This window comes from Plectropomus leopardus, chromosome 2 (assembly GCF_008729295.1).
Source record: "Plectropomus leopardus isolate mb chromosome 2, YSFRI_Pleo_2.0, whole genome shotgun sequence".
In the NCBI taxonomy this organism is placed as follows: Eukaryota; Metazoa; Chordata; class Actinopteri; order Perciformes; family Serranidae; genus Plectropomus; species Plectropomus leopardus.
In genome coordinates, this window is record NC_056464.1 from 18,893,563 (window position 1) to 18,904,862 (window position 11,300).

Sequence of the window (11,300 nt, forward strand, 5' to 3'; positions counted from 1 at the left end):
GCTATCTGTAGTGGGGATGTCACGCCTCCTCAACTCCAACAGGGCTGCTGTTAAACCATCTCCCACAGCGCTGAGAAATCCTCACAGCTACTGTAACTAGAGAGAACATTGTATCAAAGTTATTTAACCACACAGAGGTGAAAAAACCTGTATTAACCATGCATGACTGCTTTTAACTGTCACTGGACCATGTTCTAACACAGTGTACACAACTTTAAAACAAATGTACAATAAAATATGCATTTATTTATAGTGATTAAAGTACCATTCACTGAAAACGATCCTGCACACTGATCACGTGTGCTCACACACTCACACAAAACTCATTTACACACTGAAGAGTATCGACTCAATTTAGACGTCAATACCGACATAAATATATTTCAAATATAAATACAGTACTGTACACCTTTCCCATAGATAAAATTCAAATGTTGGAGTAGATTGTCGAAGACTGAACGTGTTGAATCACTGGCATCAGAGATCAGATGTGGTGGATATCAACAAAGTGTTTGAGGCCCGCAGGACTGACAGGAAGAATCTGCACTGAAGTCCTTTGCTACTTAAAAGTTTTACAGACTGTTAATTCACTTGAAAACAAATTCAAATTAATTAAAAAGAAACCGTTATATCAAACATGCTGATTTGGTTTTAAACTGGACCTTTTCATTTTAACAGAAAAAACAGAACATGCTTTATGCTCATGTACAGAAGGAAACAGAGTGTAAACACATACAAAAGGCATTTTGACAGGCATTAGTTTCCTCATTCATTTTTAACCTTGAAAGAGAATTAGAGGTTTAAGTGGTTAAAAAGAAAAACAGCAATTGTAACACTCAAGTGCATTCAATTTTCACATAAATGACAAATTTGTTCTGTTTGATTCATCACTGAATCGTGCCTGATTCCTGAAGCCAGTTTGAATATTTGGTAATTATCTCCCATTAAAATTAACTCTTTGTTTAGTTACAACATAGTAAAGAAACTGTTATGAATACTTTTAAATATACACAATGTACTAAATCAAAAGGTCTGATCCACCTGAAATTTAAAAATTATAGAACATCATAGAAACTAAAATTATATAAAAGAACAATTCTTCCATATCCAAAAAAAACAAAAAAAAAACACTGTTGTGAACAAGTCATCTGCTGGCTGGCCCGCAGGCCATACTCATTACATTGGAAGGATTCAATACCATTACTCTCCATCTGAAAGCATCACTCTCATCATGGTAATGTCACAGTGCAAAGTCATGTGTGCAGCTGACGGCTCATACAATCTCTAATTACAAGGCACAAGCTGATGAGTCCACTAGGGAGAGATGAGGGGAACAGTGAGGTGGGTGTATCCAGTGCCGTATTTGGGAAGTATGGATAATAAGCCTGCGTCACAGACGGTTTGAAGAAGATAGTGTTTCAGTACAAAGAAAGAAAGAAAGATATTTGACTAACTCCTTCCTCCTCAGGCTGAAGGTGTGTCTGACCACTTAATCAAGATCACATTAACACAAGGCTGGGGAACAGGCAAACCTCCGTAAAGTTTTGTGGTTAACTGAATATAAACCTATAAAAGAATTAGAAGCACTCGGATTAACCCTTTTATCGCCACACAAATATCGACTATTCTGACTTAAGCCTCTCCTGGTAATCTTTGGCTGGACTGTATAAATTTAGTCATTTGGACTTTTCATTTAAAGCATTATGGTCAAATCAGTGTCCGTCTGTAAGCCATAGAGAAATATGAAGGCATCCAAACAATGCTTTTCTAATCCAAGTAACTCTATATCTGGGGGGTTAAAAGTCGTTTTGGGGTTGGGTTGATGTATGATGTATTTGCCTAACACTTGATTGAGGCTGCAAGATCATGACTGAAATTCACTTCAGTTTCACAATGATGTTTAGGTAGATTAAATAATCCGTTAATCAACAGAACACTGATCGGCAACTTCTCTGATAATCCATTAATCGTTTACGTCTTTTATAACCTAAAAATGCCACACATTGTGTAGGCTGCTGCTTCTCTTTATCAAAAGAAATAATAAATTCAAGGCTTTCCACACATTCATATATTTGTGGCTGCCTGATATAATATCAGAATTTTCCCCCACATATTGATTTTCTATTTGTGGATCAATGTAATGTTAACTTATTAGGAGCACCACACTCTAAGAGAGCAGAGCACGCTCTGGGCACAGACTTAACATGGCATAGAGCTCTTATTTATCAGAACAACAGTGCTCTCATTTGAGTGCGGTATATCGTATTTCCGAGCTGCTCTGGATGAAAATGCATTCACATGGAAACTGTTCACTCAGGGGTCAAGTGCTGGGTCTTAAAGTTTGCTTTCACTTGCCTCTGCAGCAGCAGCAGCTCATCTAATCCATCAGTCTGATCTGATAAACTCTGACCAATCTGACCACAAGCTGCTCTCCACAGTTATCCAGCCCATGATTCAAACTAAACAAACAGCTGCTGCTGAGAAAAAAAAACTCATCAGGAGCTCCCACTGCAATGCATTTATGCACCTATTAAAACCTCCGAATCCAGAAAGGGGACAGGGATACACAAACAAACAAAAAAAAAAAACACAGAAAATTTGCTGATCTGCCGCAGATAGACACTAATTCAGTGGGAAACACTGAGATTAATTATTTTTCACCATTCCTTGACATTTCATGGACCAAACAATAAATCACGACATTAATCTGCAGATAAATTGCTAACAGATATAACATTTGGCTGGTTGAAGCCATAGTTGAGGAAATAAAACTCTAAATAAAACTTAAAAAGATTACTTTTTCAGACCCTCCCCCCAAAAAAAGAATATATGAAATCAATCTTCCTTAAGTAACTGCAGCATATTTCAAATAAAACGTATTTAGGATTATGCGTGCCTTATTGCAGAAATGCTTTTGCATGCAGCCAAAAACAAATTTAGGAGACACGCTAACTGGTTTGCAGCAAAATGCTCAAAAGAAAATACCTATGTCACCTATAGACAAAGGGAGTGTTTGACTGAATGTTTATGGTGAGGCACTTTTTAAAAATTTTTTAGACAGCTGTCTGACCAAGTAAAGACATATAATTGGGTCTCATTGGTTTCCAAGGCATAGTTATCTGTGTGAAATGAAGTCAAACAACTCCAGTAATCCAACAACTACTGCCCTTTAAAGAGTGGCAGATGAAGTTGTTTTGGTGGGTTTACGATCCTCAAGAGAAGGATAAAATATCTAAAACATTAATTTAACTGGCGCTAGAAAATACTTGGTTCCCATACGTTTCATATCAATCGAAAAGGTGCTTAAGTTAAATCAACACATAGATGAAGCTCACAAAAAGCTACTGAACTTCTGAAGAAGATGTTCAGTTGTTAAAAAAAAAAAAAAACATCTGAAAAAACAGGGGAAGAAGTCATTAATTACATCTCAGCATTAAGACCCGTCCTGCAGTCACACTTCACATTAAGAGGAGTCCTTCAGCTGTGCACTTATTTGTGGGGACACTCCAAATCAAACTGGACTCGATTTCTACTTTTGTAGAAATATGAGCAAAGATTTTCAGAATGAATGAGCAAATACACCAAACACACATTCCCCTAACTAATGATCAGTTTCCTTCACGTAACACACCCGCACAGTGCTACTGTTATTTTCCTGCTGGAGCAGCAGCAGGTTCTCTCTTTACAGGAGGGGGGTCTGCATCCTGTTTCTTGTCAGTTCTGGATGGATCATCCCCTTCTCCTCGCACTTTCTCCTGAGATATCACCCCCTTTTTTCCTTCTGCAGCATCCCGGGAACTTGACTGCTCAATGTTGTAGCCTAGCGGGGTGGGGGGCTGGTAACGGTATTTGTAGCCAAAGGCACGCAGGTGATACGTGTAGTACTCCAGTAAATACATGTGTGAAGCATCCACGTAGTGGAATGACACCGACAAGTCTGAGCAGCAGTTTGGACCCTGAGGAAAAAGAGAGTGTGGTTGAGCAACATTACAGAGACAGTCTCGCATTTAGGATGGGTGGTAAAAAAATGTGAACACAGTGCATGCCTCCCACAAGTTAACATATTAAGAAAATGTATTTATTTCAGTAAATATCAGCATGCATTATTCTGATTAAAGCTGGGGTAGGCATCTTTATTTGGGTGTCAGTGGGCAACAACCCATAATAAACTTTCTCTATTTTCAGGCTTTAGAAAATCTAGCCTGTGATGAAAGACTTCAGTCAATCACAGGTCTCTTCAGAGAAAGGGCGTTTCCTTTTGGCTGTAAACAAACGCAGAAGCTCATGCATGTCCCTTCAGTGAAAAGCTGATTCAGTGAAATCCTGATTCAATGGAGAATGGAGTATCCTGCAGAGAAAGTTGCTATTCCAGAATCGGCACTAACTGTCTGCACTGCAAAGCAACCCAAAAATGGAAGACGGACTTATCAAAAAGAAGAGTCTAAAAGATAGTCTGACAGTTAACACGATGAAACAAAATATGGCTAATATCTCACAGCTGTGGTTTCTTATGTATGTAGCTAATGTTTGTAAGAGCCTCAAATCACAGTGTAACCCTTCGCCTCCTCACTCCCTACAGCTCTAGGGGACCCGGAAGCCCTGACTCCTCTTCCAGATCAGCAAACTTTCTGCTGCTGCTGTTTCACACGCTAGACCCGACAATGCCACTGTCAACCAGCATGCTCTGACACTCTGCACTGGGCACATTTGAACAGCTACAGCCACCAACTGAAGTCAGTCTCCAGAGCGGCTGCCCCTTCTCCTCCCCAGTGTTGAGGAGCAGATAGTAGGACTGTGAGGTGACTAGTTAATGGGGTGGGAATGCCCAGAGGCTCCATGACACGACATTAGCACGACACAATAATATTTCAATTTTAGACATGTTGGGTTATGCTGAGTATTGTGATAAAATTGTGAAAAAATTGCAATATTTTGCAATTTATTACCTTTTTTTTTTTTTTTTTTACAGCAAATTATGTCCCAAAAGGAAAACAATGTCAACATCTGTATTATCTAATATGATAAAGTTTTTGGTCTGTTCACCTCATATCAGTCACTTTTTATTACAGCAAAATGTCTCCAGTGAACTAACAAAAGCTTTAATTTGTATTTGTAATATTAATAATTTATATGATAAAAAAAATCAGGGTCTACAATACAATATTGCCACACAAAAATATCACAATACTTTGCTGTATCGATTTTTCCCCCTCTTCTACTAGCTAACTAATTCTTTCTAAGACACAGTTAGTTAGACATCTCACAGACAAAAACAGAGAGAGACAAAGAGAGAGGGCTAAGGAGGAGCTGAGCAAATGCGCTGCACCCAGCTCTACAATGAAATAGGATCACGTGAATCAACATATGGAACCACTGAGTTACTGTATGAAGTGCGTACATGTGCCTGTAGTTGTCTGGTTGGAGGGGCGTAGGACAGAGACGGGAGGACGGCAAGAAGGAGGGTTTATTTTCAAATTCTGTTTTTTTGCCTTTTTTAGCAAATCTCTGCATACCCCAGCTTTAACCTTTCACTACTCTTAACCTCTACCCGTTCTACCCGTTTGACAAAAAAAAATGCCAAAGGGGAAAAAAACATGTATTTGTAGACATGTTGTTAAGCCAACAAAAATAAATCCCTGTCTGTTCAAACATTTGCAGTGCTAAAGTTGCTTCCTTACACTGTGATACTACATCAACAGCAAGGACAAAGTCCACAATGTTTGCTTCACTTGCCTCTGAGATGGGGTAGTAGCAGTAGCTCCAGTACCAGAAGCTCTTGGGAAACTTGGCAGTGAGATGTTGCTCGGGGACAAATGGGTGAAATGTCTCCCTGTGCGCAGTGTCTCTGGAGTCCCCTGCCAGCACCCCAACTTTCTCCATGCACTGCCCCATTGCCAGGTCCTCCACAGAGGTAGTGTGAGTACACAGTTGACTTTTAAATCCCTCTACAAATCGCCGCAGAGCCTCTTTACTCAACACATAGCCTGCACCGCCACTCATGTACCCCTGCTTGGTGTAGGGCTTGAATCTTCGGCCGAAGTAAATCGGCTCGTCGGGTGTGTGGTTCGAAAGAATCCAACGCAGGTTGTCTACTATTACGTAGGTGTCATCATCTGCTTTGAGGAACCAATCTGCCTCATTGATGTGATGCTCGTAGGCATAATGGAAGGCCCGGATTGTTTTCCAGTACAGCTGGTCCCGACCCTCCTTTGTACCTAAGCCCACTGTGGGGAAGTCGGGGTCCTCCACAGAGCTCATGAAGACCACAATATTACAGTGGCGACTCCACGTGGACTTCACATGCCGAGCCTTCTTCTCCAGGTTGTTGGGTCCAGTCATCACCCAGCAAAGAATACGCACCTTTTTGTACAGTTCATCAGCCATGGCGCTATCCTCACCTGGTAAGTTAATACAAACATAAATGTTACATTTTACACTGTAATCTACCCATAATAAAATGCGACAATATCCAATAACATATGATATTCTTTTGGAGGGGGAACGACAACAGAAGAGCAAATAAAATATGTCATCAAGGTGGTAGCAGAGTGTGGCATTGAAAATCCAATTTCAGGAACTCAAGTGGATGGTTAAAATAAAAAACCAAGTACATTATAAAAAATACGCCCAAACAAATCAGCACACGTTCCTCTCCTAAAAACGACCCGTTTTATTGGGAAGTATTTAATGTGCAAATGTTTCAAAACTTGACACAACATCCCCCCTCCATAGATAAATGCTGAATACAAAGAGCTACACAACAAAACCTATTTCAGTCAGACAGTCATCAAAAATAAGAGTTGGTGAGATTTAAAGGAACTTGAGTGGCCAGTTTTACTCAGAAGCAACAGGTAATGATGTAGTTTGAAAATTGTGCTTATGTGCACTGAAGTAACCTTATTACTGTAAAGACATGTACATATGCTACATTTCTGTAACCAGATTTCTCCCTAACTGCCGAAATTATTTTGAAGCTTCACCTTACGTACTTACTGTAGTAATAGAAGACACTGTGTCAGTCCTGACTTTATCATTTTGGTGTGTTTGTCTGTGTTGGATTGGCAGTGCACTTAGGACAGGCAAACAGACAGCGGTGGAGCAGACTTTAGCTCACAGCACTAAAGTGTCTGAATTTGACAGTCAAATATTCAGCGCTGGAAACTGAGTTCTTACATCTAGAGGCTTATTTTAATTGCATTAGTGACAAGAGCTGCTGCTCCCTGACTTTTTGTTTGGGGTGTGTAGCAGTGTCAGGTGTCAGCAGAGGAAAATAAATAATTTAGATTTGTAGAGCAATGCTCCTTAACCAAAGATCCCAAGAAAAATGGGGGAATATGGCAGGTTATTTTTCTTATAATTTTACTATGATTCACCATAGATGTGAGCATTTTAAGAGAAAGAGTCAGAAGAGACTAACTTGATCATAGGTTTCAATTCCTCCACAGTCATCTCCTCAACTGCAGTTGACATCTCTGGTCTTAATCATATCTAATAACCTAAATCTTTTCAAATAGAGGTTCCTCAAGTTTAAAAAACTGTCAAATTAGGGGCCGTGGACTAATGTGTATCAATTTAGGGATTCTTCTTGACACAATACAGGTTGAGAACAACTGTTTTAGAGATTACTTTGTGTTAGTTTCAGCATCAGTGGGACTTTGGGTGGAGTAATTTTGAATACAAGGAAGGTGTCGCTCTGTGTAATGATCTCTCCTCACATCCGGCTCTCGGCTGTTACTCTGCCTGTCTGCACGCTCCTGTCATGCATGTGCATACTTATTAGGAGTAGATAAGGAAACCTGTTTACCCATACACTGTAACCAAGCTACTTACAGAGGAATTCTTGTATTTTTCAACAGGGTCCTATTTTCACATTTTTTTGTGTCTTGGCGACTTGTGGGAACAGTATTTTTTAAAATTTTGTAAAATTTTAATGAGAGATAGCACTGTATCCAGCAGCAGCAAAAATGGTGCCTTCAATATAACCACTCAGGGCTGTAAATTCACATCCCGTCTCAATTTCAGTGCAGCATTTACATATATGACACAAAAGACAACAAATATCACAAGAGATCAGTCACATCAATTCAATAAAAAAAATCAATTATGTAAAATAAAATAGGGATTGCATAGTTGTCTTATAACTATTAAATGGCACATCAAATTCTGATCTGTAAATTATTTGGAAGCTTTTCTGTAACATTAAGGGAGGACTGAAATCCATAAATTTGACTGAAGCGCGCAGTAAGGTCTCATCACTGCATATCTGGAGCAAGGTCAAAAAGGTGCCATAAATGTCACTGCCTACTGTGAACTGCAGTTGATGAGCTAATGTGTGGGGTCATTTGGGGCTTAATATGTGTGAGTAACTTTATTAAATTCTGTCAGGCAAAAATTAATACTTTCAAACTTTAATTTCTATTCAAAGAAAATCCCTTCTGAATTTTTACAAGTTGCAAATAAACCTGCTTTAAAATTGTTATCAGAGTACAGATTATAGTATTAGTATAATAGCAGCAGTAGAAGAAGAAGAAGAGTTTTTGTACAACTTTACCTGCCACCAAGGTGTGTGGATAAGAGAAACAGAAATATCTGAGGTCTATTTAAAATGTTAACTCATTTTAATCAGGGCCTAAAGCTGTATTCTTTACTGTGGGTTTTCAATAACATATCATATAACATATATGATATGATAACATATACACATCACTGTATTATATTTTATGTATTTCTATGCCCCTGTAAAGCACTTTGGATTGCCGTGCGTCTGAATGGTGTTATATAAATAAACTTACCTTTCCTACTTTAAATAGTCTATTTGATAATGGTTGTAAATAAAAACTTTATTAAGGGATCAGACCACAAACCATAAAGGTGAATGCAGTGTCTGAGAGAGGCAGATACACTGTGCTACAAGCAGTGGTGGAAGAAGTATTCAATTTATTTATTTATTAATTAACAAAAAAAAAAAAAAAAGACAGAAAAACCACCCATCATCAACATCCAAAAAACTCAAATTTATAAACAAAATTGAAAATAACACCCCTTGTGTTGCTGTACTTGTATAAAACTGTTTGGTAATTTATTTTATGACTAATCATCATATTTTTTTTACAAATTACGATCTTTGCATAAACAACACAACAAGGGTTTATCCTTGTTGTGTTGTTTATGCAAAGATCGTAATTTGTAAAGCAACTAAAGCTGTAAGATAAATGTAGTAAAAAGCACAGCATTTTCCTCTGAAATGTAGCGGAGTAAAAGTATAAAGTAGCATGAAAATAAAATACTCAAGTACCTTGAGTTCATACTCAGGCAAGCACTTGAGGAAATGTACTTAGTTACATCACCACTGGATACTAGCAGGCAAGGATTATATGTGAAAGGAAGCTGGAACTTTACATTGTGATTCAGTGGGGTTTGGTAAAAACATAGTGGCACTGAACCCTTAAAATAATAATGAAAAACTTGGTTCAGGGCATGATATTAAAGCATGTCTCTTTAACCCTTTGAAACCTGGATCAACATCACTGTCTTGTTCTGTGTTCAAACAATTCATAGGTATTTAATCATTTAACCCTGAGCAAACAGGTGTTGTTTTTTTTTCAAACATGGGAAAAAGGCAACGGTCCTGCAAATTGCAAGAAATAAGTAGATTTAGAAACATCTTTTTTTAAAAGCGAGGGAAAATATCCCAAAAAAGCTATTTCTGCTCATCATAATTATAGATTCAAAATTATTATCAGGGTTGTTATAATTTTTATTATTTTTCCATTTCTTTTTTTTCCCTTTTTTAAACTTTCTTGATTTGTTTTGAAGGTTGTGGGTTTTTTTCTGAAGTTGCTCATTGACTTCCTCTCATGTGGTAGAAATAAATCAGGCCAATTTTCTCAGGTTTCAAAGGGCTGAATGAGTTAAAACGAACATATCTTGAGACAAATAACTTCCATGTGGCGTACCTGTATGGTGAGGGTGCTTCAGGTTGAAAAGAGCAGACCTCTCCTTCTTCCATATTTTCCTCTCTTCCTCAATCTGTTGCTGGTAGTCGTGAAGTTTATCAAAGCTGCCGGCCTGCTGAGCTGACACGGTCCTCTCAAACCACACCTGCCGCAGGAACACGTACAGTATGAAGGTTCCCACCACGAAACCCGCATAGAAGGAGAATCTGGAACCGAGGGCCTTCATGCTGGACCAGGTGTCTCACTGTCAGTCGTTCAACTCGGCAGGTGCTGCGAGGGAGACAGCGTGGACACAAGTTTCACCGCAGTGTCGAGCTGTAAACTTGAAGTCGCCTCGCTATGTTGGCAAACGTGAAGAAATGACCAAGTGACAACAGATGTGTGTCACTCCCCGTTAGGTGGAGTTTACTCACCAGCGGTTTCGCAGACACCATAGCAGCTGGATTATCCAACAGCTACTTCTTTATTCACAGGAAACATGAACTTTGAGAAGCGATAGCTGAGCGTTTGAGTTTTGTCCACCACGAAGCCACGAAGCGTATTTTTTTTCCTCTCTGGACGATAAACTTAACGGTTAGCTCAGCTAGCAAAACGAAAATGTAGCTAACGGTTATCGTGACGAGTCTGTCAGCGAGCTAAACAAAAGCCTGCACGATAACTCACTACATATATATAACGTTGGATTAAAAAATAAAATAAAACGACAGTTATTGTTATCGTCCCCCGGCCTGTGTGTTGAGACAGCTGGCGTTAGCTAACTGGCTAGTCCGTTACACCGACACTGCTAACTTCAGTGCTACTTAGCAATCCTTCCTGTCAACTAACGGAAACGTTAGAGTCAGCTGAGAGACCGACCGGGACGGCTGTTGAGAGGAATAAACCCGATACTTTATTAAAAATAACCTACCGACAACGACAACGAAATAAAACTGTTCCAAAAATGCAGTAAGAACTACAGATAACTTATCTGACAGTCATCTTCCGTCCAGAAAAACAGTTATTTCCGGTCAAGTCGCGCTATTTCAAAAGAAAAGCGCAGAGCAGAAGTGTCCTCACGCCAAGACATATACTGTCCATAAGGGACTTGTCTTCTTTCATCAGAGGAGGAAGGTGGCTGGCATGTGACTTTTTTTCATCTTAAACGTTGCTGTGTGACTGGATGATAGTACATAACCCTTCTTTAGTAAACGCAGGTAGCTGTGGAGCCTGTGTGATGAGCAAACAGCAGGGGAGTGAAAGTCATCACCAAAGAGCCACTTTTTCAGGCAAAATGCAAATCCTTCAAAATAATGTGCTGAAGGACCATCTGAAATTTAGAAAGTCTATAATAATTTCTGTTTCTAC

The 11,300-nt window shown here is 39.1% G+C and overlaps 1 protein-coding gene across 1 annotated transcript; it reads right to left on the reverse strand.

Annotated features, from left to right (window-relative positions):
• Positions 1–226: 226 nt before the first annotated feature.
• Positions 227–10,927, reverse strand: c1galt1b (core 1 synthase, glycoprotein-N-acetylgalactosamine 3-beta-galactosyltransferase, 1b). The gene is made up of 4 exons (XM_042503844.1): positions 10,370–10,927; positions 9,957–10,226; positions 5,734–6,398; positions 227–3,956 (listed from the first exon to the last, which is right to left on the reverse strand). Exons 2-4 carry the CDS (start codon positions 10,180–10,182, stop codon positions 3,648–3,650), a joined length of 1,200 nt encoding a protein of 399 aa, XP_042359778.1. The 5' UTR covers positions 10,183–10,226; positions 10,370–10,927; the 3' UTR covers positions 227–3,647.
• Positions 10,928–11,300: the final 373 nt, after the last annotated feature.

Bases quoted from the DNA above. Each gene is read 5' to 3' on its own strand.
- c1galt1b (XM_042503844.1), bottom strand. From the start codon at position 10,182: ATGAAGGCCCTCGGTTCCAGATTCTCCTTCTATGCGGGTTTCGTGGTG. The intron at 6,399-9,956 runs GTACGCCACATG...TTAACTTACCAG, and splicing joins GAAGCACCCTCACCATACAG to GTGAGGATAGCGCCATGGCT. The intron at 3,957-5,733 runs GCAAGTGAAGCA...CTTTTTCCTCAG, and splicing joins GCTACTACCCCATCTCAGAG to GGTCCAAACTGCTGCTCAGA.